The sequence below is a fragment of the Podarcis bocagei genome, assembly GCF_964188305.1.
Source record: "Podarcis bocagei genome assembly, chromosome: 16".
Lineage (NCBI taxonomy): Eukaryota > Metazoa > Chordata > Lepidosauria > Squamata > Lacertidae > Podarcis > Podarcis bocagei.
This window is the reverse complement of record NC_138142.1, coordinates 2,766,881-2,793,872: the sequence shown is the minus strand read 5'-3', so window position 1 is coordinate 2,793,872 and position 26,992 is coordinate 2,766,881. Positions and strand designations below refer to the sequence as shown.

Genomic DNA, 26,992 nt, shown 5'->3' with positions numbered 1-26,992 from the left:
ATGAAGCGTTTGCAAGAAGAGGTATGACTAAATTATTTATATTAAATAATATAAACACTCTTTACTTCTTGAAGTTGGCCACTGGGGGGTAGCATAACCCCATTTTCATCAACCGAAGGCATGGCTGTTCAAGAAACTGTAACTTAAATGAGAGAGTTTATGGTGACTAGTTTAACCCATCTCCCCACCCCAAAGCATTCTGCAGTGCTTTGTTGTCCCCTCCTGCTGCACAATTTTATTTTTATTTTAGCTCAATGATAAGAGCCACACTTTTTCACGGCACCAGTATTTAGCAAAGCACAAAATCATCCTCTTCCCACCCTGCCTGATGGGTTTCATTTCCAGTAGGCTGTGAGTTCAGCTTTCTCCATAGAACTTTTTCGGTGCCAGAACAGGGGAGCACAAGCTGTAGCTCTTCAGGTGTTGTTGGGCTACACCTCCCTTCATCCTGTTCAATGGCTATGCTGCTTGGGGCTCATGGGGAACGTCCGGAGGGCCGCAGGTTGTGGCCCCCTGGCCTAGAAGCAGCCCTGGATCTTTTTAACCAGGGGGGAGGAAACAGGGCTCTAGCTCCCATCCCCACCGACCAGGCTGGCGGAGGCTAAAGGGAGTTGGGAGTCCGGCAGCCTCTGGAGGGCATCCTGTTTGCTACTCTTGGGTTAAACAGCCTGCTCAAACAAGCTACGATAAACCACAGTTTGCTCCTTTTGAACAAACCAGGGTTTCTCCATATTTGGATGTAGCAAGGAACTCTTGTTATTTTAAAAGCAGAAGCAAAGGCTTCTCATTTCCTCCCTGCACGGCAGCAGAGGAGGGAGAAAATTGGCTGTTGCTCCTGCACATCATTGTAAACCAGGGAAGGAGAATGGGATCTGTGGTCCACAAGTGGAGGGCGCCATGTTAGTTATTCCTGCTTTAATGTTATATTTGAAAGGGCTAAGAAAATAGTTCTTTTGCCACAAGGATAATGTTTAAAGAGTCCCAGCGTTTTGCAATCTGGGGGAAACCAATGTTCTCACTTATTCCTGTTAATGGCTGTATTAATGTCTGTCTGTCTCCTTCAGGGTGTGCTGGACAGATTTTCCCAAATTCAGCCCAAGTTGATCTTTTCTGTTGAAGCTGTCATTTACAACGGGAAAAAACACAATCACTTGGAAAAGCTTCAGAACGTCGTAAAGGGTACTGGCTGCCTTGCACACTTGTGGGAATTGTTGAATATGGGGCACTGCTCCTCTTTTCCATCCCTTCATTAATGGAGATTAATTGCTTTGCGCCTGAGGTGTACAACACTGCCCAGCCCTCTGGTGCCTGAAAGTGGCTGCATATGTACCACTGCTAAAGTCCTAGTTGCAGGGCCGGCCCTATGATGAGGCAGAGTGAGGCAGCTGCTTCAGGCATCAGATGCTGAAAGACAGGAAGGGGACAGAGCTGTGAGTGCCCTGGGGCCTGCCCTGTGCTCCCTATACAACCTGGCTGCCCTCGGGCACAGGGAAATATACTTTTCTGCCACCAGTATTGGGGTAAGGTTCAACTGCCAACCCAGTTGGCTTCTGCATGTGCCTTGTGGGAGGGTGCTATCTTGTCCTTTGCCTCAGGCAGCAAAACGTCTTGAGCCGGCCCTGCCTGGTTGGTTTCTTACGCCTTGCCTGAGCTGTCGGACTTCAGCACCTGGTGCTGTGCAAAGCCCTGGACTGCAGACCTTAGACAGGTTTGTCCTTTGGCCCACTGGTGGGTCAGAGCTGGGGAGACTGGTCATATGGCTAGCTGTGCATGGCAGGCTGTGACAAGGGAAGCCTATGTGGTTTACACCTACTAGAGCTGCGTGGCCAAATGCACAGCCACCATGGGGAGCACAAGGGGGTGAATGTGGGCTTCACAAAAACAGATTGCCATGCAGAGCAGTGCCTGCTTGTGCCCTTGGCAGCAACAAGCCTCCTGTATAATCTAAATAACATTAACCATTTGCTGCAAGGTAGCAGTGGAGGAGAGTTATTGCACCTGCATCCTGTATGTTGGCTTCCCATGGGCATTTTGTTCAGCCTTTGGTCTGATCCAGCACGGCTTTTATTATGTTCTTCATGATGACAGGTGCTCCCCACTTTTCTTCCTTTGCTCCTCTTGCATGTCTGGCTTCAGCAGACATTTCCTGGTTTGTTAAACCTGAGTTTCCTGTGACATCAGGAGTCGAGAAACAGCAAACTAGGGTCAAGCTGGCAATCCTGGTTGGTAGAGGGAGTGTGGAAATCGGTTTCCCGGTTCTGAAACCATGGGAAACTGTGGTTCAACAAACAGTGGACTCTCCACTGAAGAGGACATGAGAGGTGGAAAAGGAGAAACTAAATTCATTACTACTCCAGTAATATTTAACATGTGGTCTGGGTCACTGTCGAGCAAACTATGGTTATAGGAAGACACTTTAAAAGTGGAAACAGCTGTCATTTCTCTCCATTTAACCATTGAATTTTTGCTTTTTTTCAGGACTCCCAGATCTAAAAAAAGTTGTGGTGATCCCATACGTTTCCTCGAGAGAATCTGTAGACATTTCCAAAATTTCGCACAGGTATAAAGTGGACTGGACAAATGTACATCTATTTATCTTTTTTTTTTTTAAGCAATTGGTGTCATTGAATCCAGAATATATTTTACTTTATATTTAATTGGAGGCTGCGGAATTTAGACTTCTGGTTTGTGAATCTGACTGGTGGGCTTCTCAGATATTTGCAAGGTGGGTCATTTTGTGTGCCCACTCAGAAGCCAACAGGCAAGGGTTGCGGAAGGGACAGGCTCTTGAGTGTTTGCTCAAATTTTGGAGAGAGAGTAGAAAACAATGGACTAGTTAGAAGTGGCTTTTGGAGCAGCAAAAGGCTTGTTTGGCTTCTTTCGTTACCGGGGTTGTGGCACTTAATTTGCCAAGAAATTGAGAGAAAGGGTGTGTGTGTTATATGATGTGAGTTATATAAATAATAAGCTATTATTATTAGATGTTTAATGTGTTGGAAGCCACCCAGAGTAGCTGTTGGCATATACTTATTATTATTATTATTATTATTATTATTTATTATTAACAGCTTAATGCCCAGATCCAGATGACTTCTGAGTGGCTTACAAAACATGAAAACCAGCTGCACAGTATTGTTACCATACAGAATGATTAAAAATACACCATGGCCCCAGAAAATTGCCCAGAAGGTAATGAGGCCCTCAGGTTGAGGCAGGTTCCCCCCTCCTGGCTAGAGTGTCAGGTTAGGCCCTGGGAGCCCAGCATTCAGTTCTGTTCTCGGCCATGGAAGGCCCCTGGGTGACCTTGTCCAGCCACTGTCTTTCTGCCTGGCCTCCCTCGCAGGGTGGTTGTGATGGTCCAGGGGGCAAGGAGGAGAAGCACGGGTGCCGCTTTGAGAAAAGTCATAATAAATTAATAATTCCAAAATAAATGTCACAAAGGTTTGAGAGTGATATTAATTCTCCCTCCCCTCCATTTCTTTCTTCTTCTTTGTTCAGCGTCTTTCTAGAAGACTTTCTTGCAGCGGGGAAGGGAGATCAAGCCCCGCAGCTAGAGTTCGAGCAGCTTCCTTTCAGCCATCCTCTTTTCATCATGTATTCATCTGGCACAACAGGAGCTCCAAAATGCATGGTTCACTCCGCAGGGGTAGGTCATGTTGCTGTTTGGGGTTGTGGAGGCTCTGCACAGTAGGTTGTCGGTTAACAAGCGACCAGAGAGGCATTTCCCCCACCTTGCAACAGACTGAATTTGCTGGGTGGATTTTGCTTGGTGGACTTGTGCTGCATCTACACACCTGGGAGAACTGAGGAGTAAGAGGCCTGCGGTGACAGTATGGGCCGTACCACTTTAGACTCTGGACAGGGGGAAATCACAACTTTGAAAAACTCCCTGCAAGGAGAAAATCTGCACAGCAAAGGCTGGGATAGAATTTCTTTTCCCAAAGAAATCTACCGTAACAATAGTCAGGCTCTGGAACTCACTCCCCCTGGAGGCAAAGATGGCCACCAATTGGGAGGGTTTTAAAAGGAGGGACAGACAGATTCATGGAGGAGAAAGCTCAGTTGCTTCTAGCCAGGATGCCTGTGCAACTTCACAAGCTCATCAGAAAAATCTGGGAGAGATAGGAGATCCCAGCAGACTTTTGGGATGCCAGAATTATCAATCTCTAAAAAAGGTGACAGAACGGATTGTAGAAACTATTGAGGCATCTCTTTATTAGCTGTGGCCGGCAAAATTCTTGCAGGGATCTTAGCAAACCGTCTCTAAACAATATCCAAGGTGACCCTCCCTGAATCCCAAAATGGTTTTAGACCTTCTAGGGGGTTTTAACAATGAGTCCGTAAGTGACTGTGGAGGCCAATTCATCTTGAGTTTGAGTGTCTTCAAAGCCCATGACACCTTTGGTAAAGGCTGTTCTCCAACTGGAGCACTCGCAGGCCAGTCCTTCCCAGTTGTCGGTGTTTATACTACATTATTTTAGATTTGCCTTGTATGTCCGTCTTTTTTCTTTTAAACCAGGGGACGTTAATTCAGCATTTGAAAGAGCACCTCCTCCATGGTAACATGTCCAGCAGTGACAACATCATGTACTACACAACAGTAAGTGCTGTTAATTGTATTTTTGCTAAGGCTTTCAACACAGCCTGCCTGGGGCTTGCCATGTTTATTCTTTTCTTGAAGAAAAGCATGACTTCTATGACCCAGATAAGCAATAATGATGCAAGTGTGCATAAATTGGCTTATTTTAGGTAATTTATTTGGCGGGGGAGTGCAAATGTGGGAAACGTTCACCTGGCCTTTTGATCCTTCATGCTGCAGATAAAATTGCTTTTGCATGGCATGGCTAACCTTTCAATCCCAAAAGTTCGCTTTTAAAATCAAGCAACAGTCTTATTTTGTCTGAGTTGACTGATTCTGAGTTTTGACCGATTTGATCCATTAACAATTACCTTTGCATATGAGCGAAGGGCAGCTCAGACAAGCGAAAAAGCATGTTTGTTTTCTGAGCCCCCCCATGTGGATTGTGGCAGGCATTTGGGGGACATTCCCGCTTGTGAGAAATGGTGCCTCCTAAAATGGCATTTGCCTCCTGCAGCATGTGAGCTGTTGCCTGATGAATTGAGGCACCTTTTTGGTTACAGAGGAAGCTGCTTTATACTGAGTTAGACATTGGCCCACCAAGCTCAGTGCAGCCCACACTGACTAGCAGCAGCTCTTCAGAGTCTAGGAATCTTTCCCAGTCCTTCTTGGAGATGCCAGGGTTTGAACCCAGGGCCTTCTGTACGCAGAGCAGTTGCTCTACCCCTGAGCTACATCCCATGCGAAATTGGAAGCTGCCAGAAAGCCCAGGATTGTCTGACCAAGGAAGATTTGTTGCAATTGAAATTCAATCACAAGGAGAGAAATTCTTGATTGTAGGTATTTACGCACCAAATGAAGGAAAATCGGAGTTCTTTAAGAAACTACACGAGACTCTGATGGATTATATGGACTATAATATGATCTTGATGGGAAATATGAATGGAGTGGTGTCTACAAATATGGACAAGGCACAGAGACAGGTAGTCACCAAAGATGGTAGACTACCAAAAACCTTTTTTGACATGACTGAAAATATGGACTTAGTTGACATTTGGAGAATGAAGAATCCTCTGGGAAGAGAGGGAACTTTCTTCTCTGAGGCTAAAATGACATGGACAAGAATTGACCAAATCTGGGTAACCAGGGGATTGGCTCCGAAGATCAGCAAAGTGGAGATTTGCTTGTTCTGACCATAATGCTGTGAAGATGGAAATGAAATTGACGCCAATGGGTTCCTTTAAATGGAGGATGGATGATACTTTGTTCAGGAATGAAGAGGTGACCAAGAAGGCCCAAAAAACTCTAAGAGACTATTTCGAGATAAACATGAATACTACAGTGGAAAAAAGAGTAATTTGGGACGCAAGCAAAGCGGTTATGAGAGGATTCCTAATACAACAGAATGCAATTAAGAAGCGAACTCAGAATGAAAAAAAGGATAAAATCCTGGGGGAAATAAAGGAAGGAGAGAAGAAACTGAGAGTAAAACCAAAGTCACAGGAGATCCTGAAAGAGATAAAGTTATACCAAGTACAATATACGAAGCTGATGAATCAGGAAATAGAATGGAAGATTAAACAGATGAGGCAAAAGAAATTTGAATCGGCAAATAAGTGTGGAAAATTGTTGGCCTGGCAAATGAAAAAAAGACAAAAACTCAATACTATTACGAATTTGGAAGTGGAAGGAAAGAATAAACAGAACCCAGTGGAGATTAGGAAGTGTTTTCAGAGGTATTTTAAACAACTTTTTAAACACAGGAGAAGCAGAAAGAAATGGACATTGATCGATTTTTTAAAATAAATGGACTACACAAAATCTCTCAGGAAAAACAGCTAATGTTGAATTACAAAATAACGGATCAGGAGGTGGAAGGGGCCATCCAGAACATGCAATTAGGTAAATCTCCAGGACCAGATGGTTTGACTTCAAGATATTACAGATCTTTGAAAGAATGGTTAATACAACCATTGAAGGAAGTCTGCAATGAAATACAGTGGCGCCTCGCAAGACGAAAAGAATCCATTCTGTGATTCTCTTCGTCTAGCGGTTTTTTCGTCTTGCAAAGCAAGCCCATTGAAGGATTAGCGGATTAGCGGCTTTTAGCTGCTTATCTGCTGATTGGATCAGCTGATAAGCGGCTTAGCGGCTTAGAAGGGGGGGAGGGAAAAAACCAGCAGGAACTCGTAAGACATTGTCGTCTTGCGAAGCAAGCCCATAGGAAATTCATTTTGCGAAGCACCTCCAAAACGGAAAACTCTTTCGTCTAGCGAGTTTTCCGTCTTGCGAGGCATTTGTCTTGTGAGGCACCAGAGTCATGGAAGGAAGCTTACATTACACTTATACCAAAACAGAGACTGAAAAGACACAGCTCAAGAACTACCGCCCCGTATCGCTGCTTAATGTGGATTACAAAACTTTTGCAGATATTTTGGCTAAAAGGTTAAAAAAGGTGTTAGTAGAAGAAATTCATAAGGACCAAGTGGGCTTTCTCCCGGGCAGACATTTGTCTGACAATATGAGGAATATAATTAATATTCTAGAAAAACTACAAGTGAATATCAATACTAAGCGAGTCTTGATATTTGTGGATGCAGAGAAAGCCTTTGACAACATTTCTTGGAGTTTTATGAAGAAGAATCTACAGGGGATGGGGGTAGGTCAAGGTTTTGAAAATGGTATAGGTGCAATTTATTCAGAACAAAAGGCAAAATTAATTGTGAACAATGTAGTGACAGAAGAGTTTAAGATTGAGAAAGGGACACGACAAGGTTGCCCAATTTCTCCATTGCTTTTTATATCGGTCCTCGAGGTTTTGTTAAATTTGATTAGAAAGGACCAAGAGGTTAAAGGTACAGTGGTGCCTCGCAAGACGAAAAGAATTCGTTCCGCGAGTCTTTTTGCCTTGCGATGTTTTTCGTCTTGTGAAGCACGGTCCGTCGCAACTGTGCCTCTTCAAGCGGCTTTTAAAAAAAAGCGCAAGACGTTTTCGTCTTGTGAAGCAAGTCCATAGGGAAATTCGTCTAGCGAAGCAACGCAAAAACAGAAAACCCTTTCGTCTAGCAAGTTTTTTGTCTTGCGAGGCATTCGTCTTGCGGGGCACCACTGTATACAAGTGGGAGCTAAACAGTACAAACTGAAAGCATTTGCTGATGACTTAGTATTGACTTTACAGGAGCCAGAATCTAGTACTAAAAGGGTATTGGAACTGATTCAAGAATTCGGACAGGTAGCAGGTTTTAAGTTGAACAAGATGAAAACTAAGGTTTTAGAGAAAAACTTAACTGTGAATGAAAGAGAGAAGTTTCAGGAGGAGACAGGACTAACATTGGTTAAGAAAGTGAAATATTTAGGGGTTAACATGACTGCCAAAAATGTGAATTTATTTAAGGATAATTATGAAAAATGTTGGATCGAAGTGAAAAAGGACTTAGAAATATGGACAAATTTGAAGTTATCATTGTTAGGCTGAATTGCTGTGATAAAGATGAATGTGTTGCCAAGGATGTTGTTTTTATTTCAAACATTGCAAATTTTGGATAAGATGGATTGTTTCAAGAAGTGGCAGAAAGATATTTCCAGATTTGTTTGGCAGGGCAAGAAGCCTCGAATAAAATTTAAGATATTAACTGATGCCAAAGAAAGAGGTGGATTTGCCCTGCCATACCTTAAACTTTATTATGAATCAGCTGCTTTTTGCTGGCTGAGAGAATGGCTGCTTCTTGAAAACACTGACGTGTTGGATTTAGAAGGTTTCAACAATGCATTTGGCTGGCATGCATATTTGTGGTACGATAAGGTAAAAGCACATAAAGAGTTTAAAAATCATATTGTTAGAAAAGCATTGTTTAATGTGTGGATAAGATATAAGGATTTGTTAGAAAAGAAAACCCCAAGATGGTTGTCACCAATGGAAGCGAAGGCACAGAAAAAACTCAATATGGAGGCCAAATGGCCGAAATATTGGGAAATTCTGGAATAAGATGGAGACAGAATAAAATTGCAGAGCTTTGAAAAATTGAAAAACAAAGTGCGAGATTGGCTCCATTATTACCAAATAATGGAGGCATACAATTTGGACAAAAAAGTTGGTTTCCAGGTGGAAAAATTAAAATTGGAAACAGAATTGTTAGATCCAAAAATCAAGAATTTGTCAAGAATGTATAACTTGCTGTTGAAATGGAACACTCAGGATGAAACGGTGAAATCAGCTATGATTAAATGGGCACAAGATGTTGGACATAACATAATGATGGCTGACTGGGAACAGTTATGGACCACAGGTATGAAATTCACGGCATGTAATGCCTTAAGAGAAAATTTAATGAAAATGATTTATAGGTGGTACATGACACCAGTCAAGCTTGCAAAAATTTACCATTTGCCCGACAATAAATGTTGCAAATGTAATGAGACTGAAGGTACATTCTTTCACCTTTGGTGGACATGCCCAAGGATCAAGACATTCTGGGAGATGATTTATAACGAAATGAAAAAGATATTTACAGTGGTGCCCCGCAAGACGAAATTAATTCGTTCCGCAAGTTTTGTCGTCTAGCGAATTTTTCGTCTTGCGAATCACGAAATCCCATAGGAATGCATTGAAAATCAATTAATGCGTTCCTATGGTCAAAAAAAGTCCAAACAAAGCCAAATTTGGTACAACAAGAGTTTATTAACTGCTCTTTAAAGTCACACATACTGTAAAGAGCAGTTCAAAAACTGAAGGGAAAATAAATTAACTTTATAAACATGACAGAAAAACATTTAAAAATCAACAAAGTGTACAGTACATTTTCTAAGACTCTGGGGGACCACTCGAAGAAGGCTCCTCTTCCACTCTTTGCTTCTTGCTGAAGAACCCCCGCCTCAACTATTCCCCCAGCCACCCACCACACAGAAATTCAAATCCAGATTTTTTTTTAAAAAAGAGCAGAGTGGCCCAATGGTCACAGAAAATCATAAAAATGCAGAAAAAAACACACAAGCTTCCAGATTCTTGCAAACCCCTCCCCAACACCAAGTCCTTGAATTCCAAACACCCCAACCCAAAATCCAACCCCCCCCAAAAAAGTTTTTAAACTTAACTTACCAAATGGCTGCAAAAGAAGTTCTGGAAAAGCTTCAAAAATCACCAAAGTCTTTAAAAACCTCAAAAAAGGCTACTATGTACACTGCGTTCTATGAGTTGCTCCTCGAAGTCAAGTCGCAACTGTATTAACAGTGTTAAGAAAAAGGAAACAAACTTGCAAGACGTTTTCGTCTTGCGAAGCAAGCCCATAGGGAAATTCGTCTTGCGAGGCAACTCGAAAACGGAAAAACCTTTCGTCTAGCGAGTTTTTTGTCTTGCGAGGCATTCGTCTTGCGAGGTACCACTGTAAATATACCTTCCTGAAGAAACCAGAGGCCTTTCTCCTGGGCATGGTCGGCCAAATGGTGCCAAAGAAGGATAGAACTTTTTTTATGTATGCAACAACAGCAGCAAAAATACTTATCGTGAAGTATTGGAAGACACAATATTTACCCACCAGGGAAGAATGGCAGATGAAGTTGATGGACTATATGGAACTGGCAGAAATGACTGGCAGAATCCGAGACCAGGGAGAAGAGTCGGTGGAAGAAGACTGGAAAAAGTTTAAAGACTATTTACAGAAATACTGTAAAATTAATGAATGTTAGAAAAATGTTGGAATGAAGTTACCGTATATGGCTTTAGTAGAAATGTTATAAGGAACTAAGTATAAATAGATTAATAGAGTATTAAAGGAAAAAATAAGGTTAGAATGTGTTAAGATAATTATAGGATAGAAAACAGAGGAAGAAGAAGAAATTGCTGAAACAATTAACAGAAGTGGAATACAAAAAGGGAGGTGTGAGGAGGTCGTTGAAATAAATGAATGAAAGATAAGATATTGAAATTGTTTGATGTGTTTTAAACGGTTTTTGTTTTGTTTTGTTAGTTTAATGTGTTAGTGTTATGTAGCGTTTTTGTATTGTATTGTATTGTTCTTTTTTTGTAGTGTTTAAATTGTTGGAAAAGTAATAAATATTATTTTAAAAAAAGAAAGAAAGCTCAGGATTGTCCACACTGACTGGCAACGGCTCTCCAGGGTTTCAGGAGAGCTTCATTACCTATGAACCCCAAAATTTGGGATCCCCTCCATAGTTGTACCAAAGTTTGGCACTCATTCTGCAGTGAAAACAGCACGTTTTGCAGCACCCTCCAAATCTGGTATATCAGACCAACATTTTCCAAATAACTTTAAACTAGTGCCAAAGTTTTGCAGTTGTTTTGCAGCAAAAACCTTGCATTTTGCACTGAAACCCCTGCGTTTTGCAGTGCCCCCCAAACCCAAGTAATTGATACTCAAACCAGGGGGCATAGGTATCAGCCCCAAACCCAACATTGTCTGATTCACTCCAGACTGACAGTGTTGGATTTTTGGGTGTTAACTATAAACCCTAGTTTGATGTATCAGTTACTCAGTTTGGGTGCTGCTGCAAAATCCAGGTTTTTCGCTGCAAAATGACTGCAAATCTTTGGCACAGCTTTGGAGGGGATCCCAAATTTTGGGGTTTCTAGTTAATGAAGCTTTTCAGCAAGGACATTTATTACCTGTAGGCAGGGTCTCATGACGGCACATACATTTTACACACCTGCGTCCTTGAGAAGAAGTGCGAGATTAGCTTCACAGGTCTGGAAATAGGTGAGGGAGATGACTATCTTGGATAAAGCTAACGTGCATTTCCCCACACTCCCTAGACTGGTTGGATGATGTGGAACTGGCTGGTTTCTGCTCTCGCTGTTGGTGCATCTGTGGTTCTGTACGACGGATCGCCGCTTGTTCCATCCCCCAATGTCCTCTGGGATTTGGTTGACCGACTAGGGTAGGTAGACATGGGTTCTGCTTTAGACAAAAAAGCACCCATGAGTTATCCTGAAACAACTACTTGTGTGTGTGTGTGTGTTTGTTTAAAAAAGATGCTTTGGTTTCTAAGCTGTTTACAAGCTCCAGAGGTCAACCAGAATGTTTGATGCAGCAGAAACACGGGGGAGAGATAATAAGAGCTTACAATGGTAATTCCAGGAAGCGTTATATTGGAAGTGGATACCTAGGTATTTAAAGTTTTTAACCTGTTCCAACGGGTTTCCACTGATCTCCCACCTATGAGGCTTCCAAGATCATGAGAAAACAAGCACTTTAGGTTTTGCAAAGTTCAGTTCCAGTCTGTTGGCTATACAATATTCCTGGCAGCGGCACAGGAGTCGCTTCAAGCCAGCCCTTGTGCGAGAGACAATGAACGTGGATGGAGCTGAGCTTTGGGCAATGGCCATTCACCCCATGTAAACAGGGGTCGTTTAAGAAAAGGTTGAATAAATACATGACTAAGAAGTAACCTAGTTTTACCCCTTTGTTGGCAATGATTTGGGGGGTTAGCCTGCCTGACTGGGAGCATGTCACCTTGACAGCACATGGATGTGTGCAGTTTAGAACAACACTTATTTGACCCCAGTTATTTGACACAGAGGGGAAAACCTACAGATACAGTCCAAAGGAGCATAGGGAGAATTTTAAAAAGCAAGTGGTCCTCACTGACCTGGTGCAAAAAGATCTTGTCACCCGGAGGAGCCCTGGCTGCCTAGATAAAACATTATAGCCTCACACACTCTTATTTGGGAGTAAGGCCCACTGAGTAGAGACGTAGTCATTTACTAGATGCAAGTCAGCAGCCCCAGATGACCCCACTTGGCTAGGCGCTGGGGTGGCTCACATCCTGCACCTTGCAGAGTCAGGCCCAGGCTGCCACCGGGCCCAGCACTGGCAGCAACAACAAGCAGCTCTGCCTCACCCAGCCCTACCCATTGCCACCCCACCGCCGCAAGGAAACACACATGGGGAAAAGGAGCGCTAGTCCCTGGTGGGCTGCCCCCTTACCCTTTTGTAATTGGCCAAGAGGATAGCCAGCCAATCAGGATTTTCTTTATTTAAAATTTTGATTTTCTTCTCACTTCCCTCTGTGCCCCCCATGCCTCATGCTATGCCCCCCCATTCACGAGATTTTCACCTATGGCTCCCTTGGAATATCCTGGAGCCCCTGGTTGGGAAACAGTGCCGTAAACTGCTGAAGTACGCAGAAAGCGAGATACTTAAGGAGTGTTAGCCTTGGTCTCCAGGTGGCTTCAAGATAACTTGACAAAGCCTTTTAAATGGTTGCATGGGAACATTCTCGTGCCTTCGTTCCGCTTTCACTCCACTTGATAAGAACCTGTGAAAAAACAATGCTGTGACGTTACTTCAAAGTCACACTGCTTCTTCTGCACACACTCCTTTACATAACTTTTTGGTTTAGTAAATGGTTCCAGTGTGCAAACAAAAGCAAACCCACACATATCTGTGCTCTTCAGTATGGATGCATCTTCAGCAAAAGGTAAATAAAATGTAGCTTTTGGGTAGTGCTGGTTTACAGTAGTTGCTGAGAAGTGATTTCCCGATTGAGCTTGGAACTGGTGGAGCTTCCATGCCTAGAGCTCTAGCACTGCACTCCCCTAACACCCCAGAGAACTCTTTGAGACTGTTGGATAAGGGGCAGCTTGGTGAATAATGATTCTTTTGTCTGGTGGTGGCAGAGCGCTCTAATGTGGGAAGTGTAGGGGCCAGGAGAGACAGGGACATAGCCAACACACTTCCTAAGAAGAGAATGACTTCCCTCAGGCAGGTGGTAGAGACAGCAGAGCCTCATTGCAATGGTGGTTTTTATTTCACCTGCTGCTGTTACTAAAATTACTGGTCAAGGTCAGGTCAAACCTTGACTGTTTATGGCGAATGGCGTTTGCAAAACTTCATATGAACTTCCGAAAGATAACGATACATCTATTCACTGTTACAAATAGCTAAAAATACTGTGTCTGAAACACAGTAAATAAAAGCTAGAAGCAAGGATTTAAAAAAGAAAACAAAATAAGCAAGAAAGGAAATAAAATAATGGTCTGGTCAGGCCTTTGTCAGGACAATTTATGGCTGTCCCTGAAAACGTTTTTGCATAGATCCTTCTGCCAGCTAGTGGAGAAAGAGACCCTGTGAGTCACACACAAAAAGTCAAAAGCTGGCAACTGGTAACATATTTTTTCCGAAGTAAGGTGGTGTGCCAGGTTTTGTATAGGGTAGAACTATGTGGCTAGGAAGACTCTCAGATTGTGAAACCTGGTAGCTTTGCAGTTTTGACTACTGCAGTTTAACCCTCTTCAGCGCTCTCCTTTAAGGTTGCGTTTTACTCTTGTCTCATCTATTTTATGGATACTTTGGCAAAGTACAAATTTTGGCATAGTTTCTTGGCCCACCACAGTTCTGTGCTTTCTGAGTTATTGAATCATAGCTTCTTAAGTCCTGAACTAGCAAACTATGGATGCCAGAGCTTTTAAAACCCAGGTTGTTCCCATTCCAGTAACCATAGTCTGCCAGTTCAGGCGTACAGGAACTATTATTTATTAACCCAGGAAATGCTTATTTGCTGCTTACTACAAAATGACTTACAATGATTAAAAAACCCTAAATTAAAATACATCAAAAGATTTGTAAATGAATAGTTAATAGTGCTTATATTGCAATAACATGAAAAGGACACATCCTACCCCACCCAGCTAAAAGATGAACTCGGGTTTAGAGCAAAATGCTTGGGTAAATAACAACACCTTCGCCTGGCACCTCCAGGTGAATAGGGATGGCACCAGGTGCATCTCCAGAGATCCCCCACTGAGACGGTCTGATCTCATGTTGCCACCCTCCATTATTGTAAAATAAGAAATAGCAAAATGACCATAGTGAGTGACAACTGTTCCTTTTTTACTTGCAGTATCACCATCCTTGGGACAGGTGCCAAATGGCTGGCGGTGCTGGAAGAGAAGAACCTTAAACCATGTAAGCACCAAGATACTCTCTGAATTCTGTTTGCCTCTGGAACTGAACCACTTTGCTTCCCTCCCATTTCTAATTAGTTCCACAAAGGCATTATTGTTCCTCAATATAATAATAATAATAATAATAATAATAATAATAATAATAATAATAATAATAATAATAATAATAATAATAATTTATTTATACCCCGCCCATCTGGCTGAGTTTCCCTAGCCACTCTGGGCGGCTTCCAATCAAGTGTTAAAACAACACAGCATTAAATATTAAAAACTTCCCTAAACAGGGCTGCCTTCAGATGTCTTTTAAAGATAGGATAGCTGCTTATTTCCTTCACATCTGAAGGGAGGGCATTCCACAGGGTGGGCGCCACTACTGAGAAGGCCCTCTGCCTGGTTCCCTGTAACCTCACTTCTCGCATTGAGGGAACCGCCAGAAGGCCCTCAGAGCTGGACCTCAGTGTCTGGGCAGAACGATGGAGGTGGAGACTCTTCTTCAGGTATACAGGACCGAGGCCATTTAGGGCTTTAAAGGTCAGCACCAACACTTTGAATACGTAGATAGTTACCACAATGGTGGGAGATGGAAACGTACTGGGAGTTGTTACTTTGCCCATGGATTGTGGAAACACAGGAAGCAACCTTACACCAAGGCAAGAAGTAGGTCCATTTAGCTCAGTACTGTTGCATCAGGGGTGGGGAACCTGCAGCGCTCCCAGATGTTACTGGACTCCAACTCCCAGCAGCCCCAGCCAGTGAGGCCCATGGTAAGGCTTGATGGGAGTTGTAGTGCAGCTGCCTGTGTTGGTGGCCCATGTTCTAGAAGTTAACAGGAAACTCGGGGGGGTCGGGGGCGGTGTTGATAATTGGCCAGGAAATAACAGCGTAACTCTGCCTGGTAATGTTGTTCCAAGGTGAAACTCATAACCTCCAAACGCTCCACACCATCCTGTCAACTGGCTCACCCCTCAAGCCTCAAAGTTACGAGTACGTCTACAAGCACATAAAGAGCAGCGTTCTGCTGGGATCCATATCAGGTAGGGGTTTTCTGAACTTGAGCCCTTGAATGTTTAGTGGGTTAGAAAGTTAGAGGGAGCAGGATGCAGTGGTTGCTAAGCAGTCACCATTTTGGGTACTATTTTGCATCTCTTACATTGTCTTGTGTGGCCCAGAGGTGGGCAGAAGGCAGATGGGGATCCACTGGTAGATCTGTGTGTTGATCGACAAGGATTCCCAATTCCTAGTTGTTTTAACAAGAGCAGCAGCAACATTTGGAAGAAGGTTTGAGGGGTAAAGCGCATTTACATTTATTCAGTTTTTCAAAAATTTACAGACAAATGAATTACAAAAACACAAATCACATACATTTCTAATACACATATATTTGACTTCCCTCCCTCCCCCTTTTGTGGTTATTTTAAAGTTTTACTATTTATACTCCATTTCGGCATAATCCATTAATTTAATTAGCCACTCTTCCTTGGTTGGTACTACATCTTCTTTCCATCTCTGGGCGAAAACCATTCTAGCTGCAGTTGTAGCATGCATAAACAATTGGGGGGAGGGGTCTTTTGGTATCTCAGTGTCAACTATCCCTGTAAGAAAAGTTTCTGGTTTTTATTGTTACCTTCAACATTTTCTTCAATTCATTGTAAATCATTTCCCAGAAGGCTTTTACTCTCTTACAAGACCACCACATATGATAGAAAGTACTGTATTTACTCAGGGATGCGGGTGGCACTGTGGTCTAAACCACTGAGTCTCTTGAGCTTGCCGATCAGAAGGTCAGCAGTTCAAATCCCTGCGACGGGGTGAGCTCCCGTTTCTCAGTTCCAGCTCCTGCCAACCTAGCAGTTCAAAAACACGCCAAAAAGTGCAAGTAGATAAATAGGTACCGCTCTGGCAGGAAGGTAAATGGTGTTTCCGTGCGCTGCTCTGGTTTCAGTGTTCCGTTGTGCCAGAAGCGGCTTAGTCACACTGGCCTCATGACCTGGAAAAACTGTCTGCGGACAAACGCTGACTTCCTCGGCCTGTAAAGCAAGATGAGCGCAGCAACCCCAGAGTCGTCTGCGACTGGACTTAGCTGTCAGGGGTCCTTCACCTTCACTGTATTTACTCAAATTGAATGCTCACCTCATCTGGGCTGCAGGGCCAGTTGTCGTGGTGGGCTGGGGGTGCAGCCCGTGGAGTGGTGATGCTGGTACTCTCTGCTCTCTACTGAAGCCAGCCCATGCTAGTGGATGTGAGAAGCATAGAAGCTTCCTTATTTACTTGGTTCCACTTACGGATCACTTCCCACTAAAGCATTTCAGAGAAATTTCACAGTGAGAACACCGATAGAAGCAATTACAGAAACAACTCCCAATGTAGAAACAATGACAGACAGTTTTGTCTATAAAACAGAGTTTCATATCCGGTGCAAATACAGTCTGCATCTGTATCCTTAAACTAGTGTTAGACTATTGATCCATCTTGCTCATTATCTTCCCTTGACTGGCTGCTGGCTGTTGAGTAGAGTGGAGTCTTAACCCATCATCTACTCTCTGATCTGCTTATTTCTTTTAAACTCTGGAAACCAGGTTCTCTGCCACTGGGTTTTAGTCCATCAAAAGTTACCAGCCCAGCAGAGGACAGTTCTGATCTGTCAACCTCTGGGCTGCAGGCCTAGCACACTTTCACAGTCTCAATGACCCGGGAGTGAAGTCAATTCCAAGCGTATGCAGATTGATAATAATCAAACCATCATTTCAGAGTAATTGTACCACTAACGTGTTTTAAGCATGAGGGAGAGTTGCAGTTCAGCAACATCGGAATGGATGTATTTAAAGAGGTTTCAACCCTTTTGAGAGATGGGCTTATGGAAGTCTGTTCTGCCCCCCTCTCGTTTCAGGAGGCACAGATATAGTTTCCTGCTTTATGGGTCAGAATGTGTCCATTCCGGTTTACAAAGGCGAGATCCAGGCACGGAATCTGGGAATGGCAGTGGAAGCCTGGAACGATGAAGGTATTTCCCCCAGCCAAAGCTATCACTTTTTCCAAGTCAGGACTGTGGTTGGGGAAGAAGGGCTTCTGACAGCACAGACAACTTCAGGATCTCGGGGCAAATGGGGACCCTTTTCTCATCCCCGCTGTCAGTTGTCAGGGGTTGGGCTGGGGAAGGTTCTTTGCAGACCCCCACGTAGTTTAATGTGGGCTTTAAAAAGAAAAGGTATCACCAGAATTTATGGAGAGCCTTATAGCAGGGATGGAGCCTGTGTGTGGCCCTCTCTGGCCCTCAGGACCCTCCCAAGGCTGCCCACCTCACTTGTCCTTCTCTTCCCTTTCTGGGTGTTTTTGCCTGGCTGGAATGTGTCCTGGGATGACGATACAGTCGTACCTCGGAAGTCGAACAGAATCTGTTCTGGAAGTCCGTTCGACTTCCAAAATGTTCGACTTCCAAAGCAGCTTGGGGTTCATTGTGGGAAATGTAGAGAGAAATTAGTTCTCCCATTTCACCTTCGTTGGATCCAAGGCCCCGTCTGCACTACATATTTGGAGCAGTATGATTCCACTTTAATCAGTTGTGGTTTTCCTCCAAAGGCTCCTGGACAGTGTTAGAAGACTTCTATCCCTCTCCCAGAGCTACAGCTCCCAAAGTGGCTTAACAAGCCTCCTTCCCAAGAAACCTTGGGAGTTGTAGCTCTGTGAGGGGAATAGGGATCTAAAAACTCCCTGCACCCTTAAAAAAAGACACTTCCCAGGATTCTTTGGGGGATGTCGTGACTGTTTTAAAGTTGTATGACCCTGCTTTCTAAGTATAGTGCAGATGGAGCCACAGTGGCTAGGCCAAGTCTTCTTCAACCTTTTGATGTCCAGAAGTTGTTGAGCTACAGCAGTGTGGCCTGTGGTCTCAGGGATGTTGAAAGTTAGTCTGGCAACATCCATAGGGTGCCAGGTTGGGGAGGGCTGGGCTAAATGATGACAAACCAGGTCTTATCCCACCTCCAAAGAAGCTGTAACAGGGAAGAACTGATCAATTGCCTGAGAAAATACTTGAGCTATGCATTCCAAGGGCTGGAGAGAGGGAAACGAGCCACCTTTGTTCTTGATCCTTACAACAGGCAAGCCCGTTTTGGGGGAAAGCGGAGAGCTGGTCTGCACCAAGCCTATGCCCTGCCAGCCAACACACTTTTGGAACGACGAGAATGGAAACAAGTACAGAAAGGCTTATTTCTCAAGATTTCCAGGTATGTATTGAGGCGGTGCTTTTTGTGTGTGTTGTGGGGGCACATTGTTGGTCCTGCACTTACAAAGCCTGCAGAACTAATATTTGAGCATGGCATTTGAGAACTATGGGGGTACCAATATTTGCTTGTGAAATTGTAAGCCCGAAAGCAGGGGTTCCTGCTTGTTTGCCCACCATCCCACCCCCTCACTTTGCTCTCTGCAAGTGCAGGGGCAGACCTCTTCATCTTTCTGGGGTGCTCCTTTCTCACAACTTCAGAAACCATCAGGGATCACAAACAGGTTTCATTTCTTTTTAAAAAGGGGTCTTCGTTGTTGATTTGATAACTGAGGCTGCAGTCCTCTACCCACAACCCACAATGTATTTCTTATCAATAAAAAATTCTGTGTGGCACAAGCAAATATTTATTCTGAGAGTGTGGTCCAGAGGAAAAGGTTTGAGAACCACTGGGTTATTCAGTAAACAAAGTAAGTTAAAAGGAGGGTCACTTGAATCCCCCTACAACCCTTCTAGTTTTCTGTGTTCTTGTAAATATATTTTTTAAATTGAATTTATACACTGCCCTATACCCAAAACATTGTATTGTTTAGTTTTTTAATCTGTTCCATCAATTTCCACCGTTCTTGTGAATGTGAAAACAGATTTGTGTGCCATCCAGGCCTGGATTGTTGATAATTGACCTGGTTGCTCTCCATGTGGGTTTTTCTGGACAGGTGTCTGGGCTCACGGCGACTATTGCAAGATCAACCCCAAGACAGGAGGCATCGTCATGCTTGGCCGCAGGTAGGCCCATCACTTTGGCGTGACCATATGTGAGGGATGCTTCATGGCAGTTAGCAGAGGGGCTGCTGCGCACTTGTTGGCTGGGAATATAGGGACACATTGTCAGTCTGGCTCTGCTGACTGGCTGGCGTTTCTGAGGCTCGGCCAGGAAATTTCAGAGACTCCCTCCACTCTTTCTTCCCCCTCTCCTCTGTTTCAGCATTCCGTGGTCTTTGTCAGGTGGCACAACCTTTCCTTTGATGCAGGGCTGGCCCATGGCATACTGCTGCCCGAGGCAAAACAGCAAATGCCTCCTTCTCCCCCATGTCAAGTTGCATGATACCCAATCCAATGCCAAGCAAGTTGCTTTGGCATCTTAAGGCAGGCTCCCAACTCTCATCAGCCCCAGCCAGGGTAGCCGATAGTCTGCTGTGGCCCTCCCAGTGCAGCGGCATCTGGGAGGGCTGCAGGTTCCTCTTCCTGTCTAGAAAAGGCCCTTGGGTGGAGGAATGTAGGAAGCTGCCTTAGTGAGTCAGACTACTGGTCCATCACACTCAGTGTTGTGTACTGGCAGTGGCTTGCCATGGTTTGGGGAAGAGTGCTTCTTCGCCCTCTTGAAGATGCCTGGGATGGACCCTGGATCTTCTGAGTACAGGGCAGATGCTGTGCCAGGGAGCTCCATCTCTTGCTCCTGCTGCACTGCAGTCCCCATAATTCTTTGGGTAGGACCCACAGTCATTAAACCTATTTAGATCTTTGCAGTTCTTGTGGGCCTGTTTGTTGTTTATGTCTGTATAAAACGTTCTAATGGGTATGAATCTCTAACAAACAGCGGCCTCTTGGAATCCCAGCCTAAGGATCTTTTTTTTTTTTTTGCCTATTTGACACAGTTGTTTTATTGAACCACGATAAATTCCCTATGTTTTGTCTCTTTTCATCAGACTGCGATTATGCTTTAATGATGCTTTAATAATGATTATGCTTTTCCTCTGTGGTTTGTACTTGTTTCCTCACCCCAGTGATGGCACACTGAATCCAAGTGGTGTGAGGTTTGGGAGTTCTGAGATCTATAACATAGGTATGCAATTTAATATTTATCCACTCTTCTTCCTCCCATTAATTACAGTATTTAGCTAACTTGATTTCTCATTTTTCTATCTTGACTTCATTCAACAACAACCCTGTGAGGTCGAGAGCAGTGTGTGAGTGCTGTAGGATTTGAAGAGGCTCAAACAAGCCAAGTCACGATTGGCCTCATCTGTAAGGCGTAGAGTACTGGGCCTTGCATGCACTCTAGAAGTCTCTTAGTCTCTAAGAGTACAGTTGCCATTTTCACACACAATGCTATGTTGTTGTTCATTTGGAATTTGCAAACCCAGCCCAGCAGACTAACTATGGCTTGTATTTTGCCAACAAATCACAATGTGAAGCCAAGGTTTCTTGTTGGTTTGAACTATGGTTTGACTTTATGGCCAAACTCAACAGTTTTGCCTAATAATGGTTTTTTGGGGCACCCCACCCCAGGCACAAAGTAATAGCAGCTAGAAATCAAGCCAAGCTTTGGAGAAACAAGCTTGGTCTGTCTGCTCACCTAAGAAACCACTCATGCTTGGTTGCGCAAACCATGGTCAAAGTGTGCAAACAATGGCTTAGTATTATGTGTGAGTGCAGCCATTGAGACTTCCCCTGAGAGGAAGCTGCTCAGACAAATAGTGGCATTTTCAGGGATGGCTGCTTGCTTTTGGAATGCCTACCCATAGGAGGCACAACTGGCAGCATCTATTTTTAGGAGCCAGGCAAAGACGTAATTTGAAGGGTGGCATTGTGCCCTCTTTTAGCAGGGTGGGATCTGCAAGTCCTGCCTTTTACCTGTATAGCTGCATTTTTAGATCTCTATTGGGTGTCCTTAATTGGTTTTAATGTAAGATACTTTGGGTCGCTTTGTAAAAAAAAGCAACCAACAAATATAATAAATCATCATCAGAATTTGTCCATCTCTGTATTGTCTGCTCTGACTGGCATCAAGTATTGAAGGCAATGGGTTGGGAAATACTGCCCTACAAATGTTTTTGGGCTTCCATCATCCCCAGTCAGCTTGACCCAAAGATCAGGGGTGATGAGGGGCTGCAGTCCAAAACATCTAGAGAGCGTCAGGTTGGGGAAGCCTCTTTAATATCTCAGACAGACATTCTTTCTCATCATTTGCTACTTAAGCCTTTTACCTGGAGATGCCATTGTAGATTATCTCACGAAGGAACACCTGAGATACATTTCCAAGGTCTCCTGGAACTTGGGTTTGAAAGCTACTGGGCTGCACAGGATAATTTGCAAAATTGCTTGAGGAAAACTCTTGTTTTGGGTAAATGAGAGAGGCTTCATGATTTATTGTGAAGTTTACGCCCTGCCCTTCTTTATAAAATGACCCCAGGGCAGGTCACAGCCAAATGCTCGTGGTTTTAAGGTCCAGAATTGAATAGCCTTACGTTGTTCCTTTAGCTGGCACTCCTAAAGGAGGCTCTGAACATCAAAGGAGGCTTGCTCCATTACAGTGAATGGGGCACTGCCCCACTAGGCTAGTCTGCTCTCAGCGCCCCCACCTGCCTGCTTTCTTAGCCACATTCAGTTCAGAGGGCTGGCACTGCCTGAGAGCTGCCTCCTCCTTGGCCTCAGAGTTGCCCTTGGAGAACTCAGCAGGGCGGAGAAGGAAGCCGGGGACAAATCTAGAACTGGTTGTCTCTGCTGTTGCCTCTGGCGCCACCTGCTGTTAGTCTCCCTGCTTCTGCCCTACCAGTCTCAATGGGTAGCAGCCACCATTCAGCAACACTGAGTCCTTTTTTCAACCACATTTTTTTTTCTTTTAAGCCACATGGAATGAAAGCATAGAGACACGTTGTGGTTGATGTCTTTATCAGCAAATGTGTGTAGCAAATCCTCATTTCGAGGGTTGCCTCAAACCATCTGGCGTGCCCGGTCTCGAGGCAGTTTGCTCTTTGCAAGAGTCCCCAGTGCCCACAGGGGCCTGGTTGTCTCTGGTGATGCCCTGTCAATGGATTCCTCTGAGGGTGCTTCACCGTCATAACTCTTGCGTGAGCACAAAGGAGGTTGCCAGCCTGGTCCGTGAAGTCAGTGGAGGGTCTGCAGTAAGGAGGGCAGGAAAGGGGGAGGGCAGAAAAATCAGCAGTTGAGTGACGCAAAGGACTGTTTGGCTGCAGGCCTGGCCCTCCAGTGTGGGCAGCAGCTGAACTTTAACAGCCTTCCTTTCTCTCTCAACATCATCCCCCCCTCTTTATTTTCTTGGAATGGTCTCTCTGTTTGCCTCCCCCCTCCTTTTCTTTGGAGAGGGGAGGTGATTAGGAGAAATGGCAATTGAGAAAAGATAATATCCATTTCCTATCACAATCACTGGCTATGCTGATGGGATATGGATTCCACAATGCCCAGAGTGCCCCATTCCTCCTCTAAAGCTATTCAGCTGCCCAGTGGGAATCTCATCTGAGGTATTCTGAGATTCTTCAAGAGGAAGCAGGATAAGCATTAAAGAAGCTCCTGCTTCCAATTCCTGCTTGTATGGCTTGGCATTCAGTTGTGTTATAATGAATTCAATTCTGCTTTTAAAGTCTGCCTTTACTGCTATTATTAATAAAGGCAGCATTTTATGTAAATCACTTTTAAAAAATATTAAGCAGTATATAAATCTTGATGGATGGATAAATAAATAAATGCCCTCTATTCTACCACTGGATTTCATACTGCACCTGTGACCAGCAAATTAATTATATTTGTATTCTGCCCAGCCAGTCAAGTTCATTACGTGGTTTACATAAGTAGTTGGGGTCTAAGCTGGGAACCACAGCTTAAGTTACCGGAATTACTTCTTACTGTGAATACATCTTATTTTAGTCTTGTTTCATAAAATAATCAACTTTTTCCTCCAAGGAGCTCATACATGATTTCCTTTCTCCCCTTGCCCCCCCAATATTTTCTCCTCTTAACAAACTTGTGAGGTAACTTAGGCTGAGAGAGAGTGAGTGGCCACAGGCCACCCAGTAATCTTGCCAAGTGGGATCTTTTCAGGCCTAACCAGACTCTCTAACTACTACTCCACACCAATTAAGAATCTAAAAGCCTCACCTGCCCTATACATTTAAAGAGGCACCATCCTGCTTTGAACAGTCAGGGCTTCCCCCAAGAATCCTGGGAACTGCAGTTAGTTAAGAGTGCTGGGACCACCCGTTCCCTCTGTACAAAGGAAAATGGGGACAAAACTAGACCAAGTTGGCTGTGCCTGCCATTGGCTCTGGTGCCATCTACCTGGTTAAAGTGCCAGCTGCCCCTGCAAGCCACCATGGCCTGGTTTTATAATGGGCACATGTTTACTATTCCCTGCCGCGGGGGCGCAAATAAGTCTAAGCCAACATTTCCTTTGTCTCTTCAGTGGAAGCTTTTGAGGAGGTTTCGGACAGCCTCTGCGTCCCTCAGTACAACAAAGACGGCGAAGAAAGGGTGATCCTTTTCCTAAAGATGGCCACCAACCAGGAGTTCAGCCCAGATTTGGTGAAACGCATCAGGGAAGCGATCCGCGTCGCACTCTCTGCCCGGCATGTTCCCAGCCTCATTCTGGAAACTGAAGGCATTCCGGTATGTCAGCACAATCCTTTTTTCTTACTACTTGCTGCTGCTATATTTTTTTTTTCATTGTTACCTTGGAATAGTCATTAAGGAACACTTGTCATCTCTCTTCAAAGCCCCCACATGCCTGGAAATTTTAGTCTCTTATTTTTAAATTTAAAAAGTGGAGCGGAGTTTTATAGTTTGTCTGTGTTGCTTAGCAACTTGTGTGTGTTTTTCTTCCTGAATAAGCCTTCTCCTCTTTTTCCTCCCTTTTTTTTTAAACAACTAAAAAAGAGTCCCCTAATAAACACCTCTATTCAGTTTATAAATATACATGCGTCCTGTTGATATACTGAGAACTCTTGGGCGTTGTTGATAAGTATAAAATGAGATGATTGCCTTTCTGGTGTGCCAAAAAGCTGTTCCCCGCAAAAGCATTTTGGATAGTTCTGTTCTCTAAAAAGATAGGTTTTTGATTTGTTTTGCAAGAAGTCTCTCTTTAAAAAAAAACCAAAAAAACCCCTCAAAATATCTTGCAAAGCTTGTGACCTAATTTTTTCACAGCTGAAGGCTCCCAGAGACAAGTAAGGCCCGTGAAGGAAGTTTTGATCTACTTCTGACTTTCATGAACGTAGGAAACTGTCAGATCACTAGTCCACCAAGCTCAGTATTCTCCGCACAGACTGGCAGCTCCACTCCAGGCTTTCAGGCAGGAGTCTCTCCCAGCTCTACCTGGAGATGCCGAGAATTGAACCTGGGACCACCGTCTGCATGCAAGGTGGATGCCGTGCCCCTGAGCTACGCCCCTTCCAATGATAGCCTTGTTCTCCGTGACTTTGTCCAAGCTATCACTGCCTCCCGTGGAAGCAAATTCCGTAGTTTCAATTATGCACTGTATGGCAAGTACTTCTGTTGCCTGTCCTAAATCTCCCAACATTCAGCTTCACTGGATGGCCCCAAATTTCAAGCTGTGTACACACGACACCTTTTAAACCAGATTCAAAGCACTTTCTCCCCCCCCCAAAGAATTCTCAGCAGAGAGGTACAATTCTCACTGATCCTTACCTAATTATGGGGTCCAGAATTCTTTGGTGGTGTTTTAATGGTATAGTGTGTATGGAGCCCTAGGGTAATGACTGAGGGAGAAGACCAGTATTGGACAGACTTTAAAAATGATGTTGAGTTAATCACTCATGGCTTCTCTTATATATATATATATATATATATATATATATATATATATATATATATATATATATATATATATATATATATATATATTTGCTTTCGTAGATTTTCACGGGTACAGGAATGTAGGTTTTGGTGTCTTCGGGTGTCTTCCCGTGTAAGAGTTGGGGTGTCTAGGCGACGTTTCGACGAGGTCTCACTCGTCATCTTCAGGCTGGTGCTTTCGGCTTCTTGTTACTAGAACAGAGCAGGATCTCAGTGTTTGAGTTCCTATAAATACTGTTGAGGGGGTGTGGTGTATAGCCTCCAACGTTCTGGGCAGATAGGAAGTTCCTAGGTTAATGTGCCTTTTCTTCTTTTGTTCATTAATTACTTGAGGGATATCTTGAGTGATTACTTGAGTGATATTCTGAGTACCACTTAGGAGGGTCATTAGGTGTGGATTAGTTGCTAAAGCTTTCGTGTCTTGACCTCTTGACCTTGTGAAGAGTTTTTCTGAGAAGATGGCTGTACTGCACTTAGTTGTGCTCTGGCTTGGCTTCGTGTATAGGGGCGAGCTGTGGTTTTGTGCCCTGTGCCAGCCAGATCTGTGTAGGGATTGCAGGGGGGTGCAGCATCCGGAGGTGCCACTATGGTTTGGCTACTGGATGGTGTCTGTAATTTATCTGTGGAGAGGGTCTGGGTTTGGGTCTGGTGTGGTTGATTGGAGATGGCGTTCTGTGTGCCTCTGGTTCTGGTGTCGGTTTTTGTGGGGAGGGCTAATTTCCAGATGTCTATACACCACACCCCCTCAACAGTATTTATAGGAACTCAAACACTGAGATCCTGCTCTGTTCTAGTAACAAGAAGCCGAAAGCACCAGCCTGAAGATGACGAGTGAGACCTCGTCGAAACGTCGCCTAGACACCCCAACTCTTACACGGGAAGACACCCGAAGACACCAAAACCTACATATATATATATATATATATATATATATATATATATATATATATATATATATATATATATTTGCTTTCGTAGATTTTCACGGGTACAGGAATGCAGGTTTTGGTGTCTTCGGGTGTCTTCCCGTGTAAGAGTTGGGGTGTCTAGGCGACGTTTCGACGAGGTCTCACTCGTCATCTTCAGGCTGGTGCTTTCGGCTTCTTGTTACTAGAACAGAGCAGGATCTCAGTGTTTGAGTTCCTATAAATACTGTTGAGGGGGTGTGGTGTATAGCCTCCAACGTTCTGGGCAGAGAGGGAGTTCCCAGGTTAGTGTGCCTTTTCTTCTTTTGTTCCTTAATTACTTGAGGGATATCTTGAGTGATTTCTTGAGTGATATTCTGAGTACCACTTAGGAGGGTCATTAGGTGTGGATTAGTTGCTAAAGCTTTCGTGTCTTGACCTCTTGAGCTTGTGAAGAGTTTTTCTGAGAAGATGGCTGTACTGCACTTAGTTGTGCTCTGGCTTGGCTTCGTGTATAGGGGCGAGCTGTGGTTTTGTGCCCTGTGCCAGCCAGATCTGTGTAGGGATTGCAGGGGGGTGCAGCATCCGGAGGTGCCACTATGGTTTGGCTACTGGATGGTGTCTGTACTTTATCTGTGGAGAGGGTCTGGGTTTGGCTCTTCTCAGAAAAACTCAGAAAAACTCTTCACAAGCTCAAGAGGTCAAGACACGAAAGCTTTAGCAACTAATCCACACCTAATGACCCTCCTAAGTGGTACTCA

The 26,992-nt window shown here is 44.0% G+C and overlaps 1 protein-coding gene across 1 annotated transcript in view; it reads left to right on the top strand.

Moving 5' to 3' along the window:
• Nucleotides 1-26,992, top strand: part of AACS (acetoacetyl-CoA synthetase) — a 59,852-nt gene that overhangs the window by 28,635 nt on the left and 4,225 nt on the right. The window contains exons 6-17 of the mRNA XM_081174464.1: nt 1,065-1,179; nt 2,479-2,560; nt 3,499-3,646; nt 4,520-4,600; nt 11,346-11,470; nt 14,435-14,499; nt 15,410-15,532; nt 17,386-17,499; nt 18,596-18,721; nt 19,434-19,503; nt 20,502-20,560; nt 23,918-24,120. Coding sequence (XP_081030590.1) covers nt 1,065-1,179; nt 2,479-2,560; nt 3,499-3,646; nt 4,520-4,600; nt 11,346-11,470; nt 14,435-14,499; nt 15,410-15,532; nt 17,386-17,499; nt 18,596-18,721; nt 19,434-19,503; nt 20,502-20,560; nt 23,918-24,120 — 1,311 coding nt within the window. The remainder of the gene's footprint in view (nt 1-1,064; nt 1,180-2,478; nt 2,561-3,498; nt 3,647-4,519; nt 4,601-11,345; nt 11,471-14,434; nt 14,500-15,409; nt 15,533-17,385; nt 17,500-18,595; nt 18,722-19,433; nt 19,504-20,501; nt 20,561-23,917; nt 24,121-26,992) is intronic.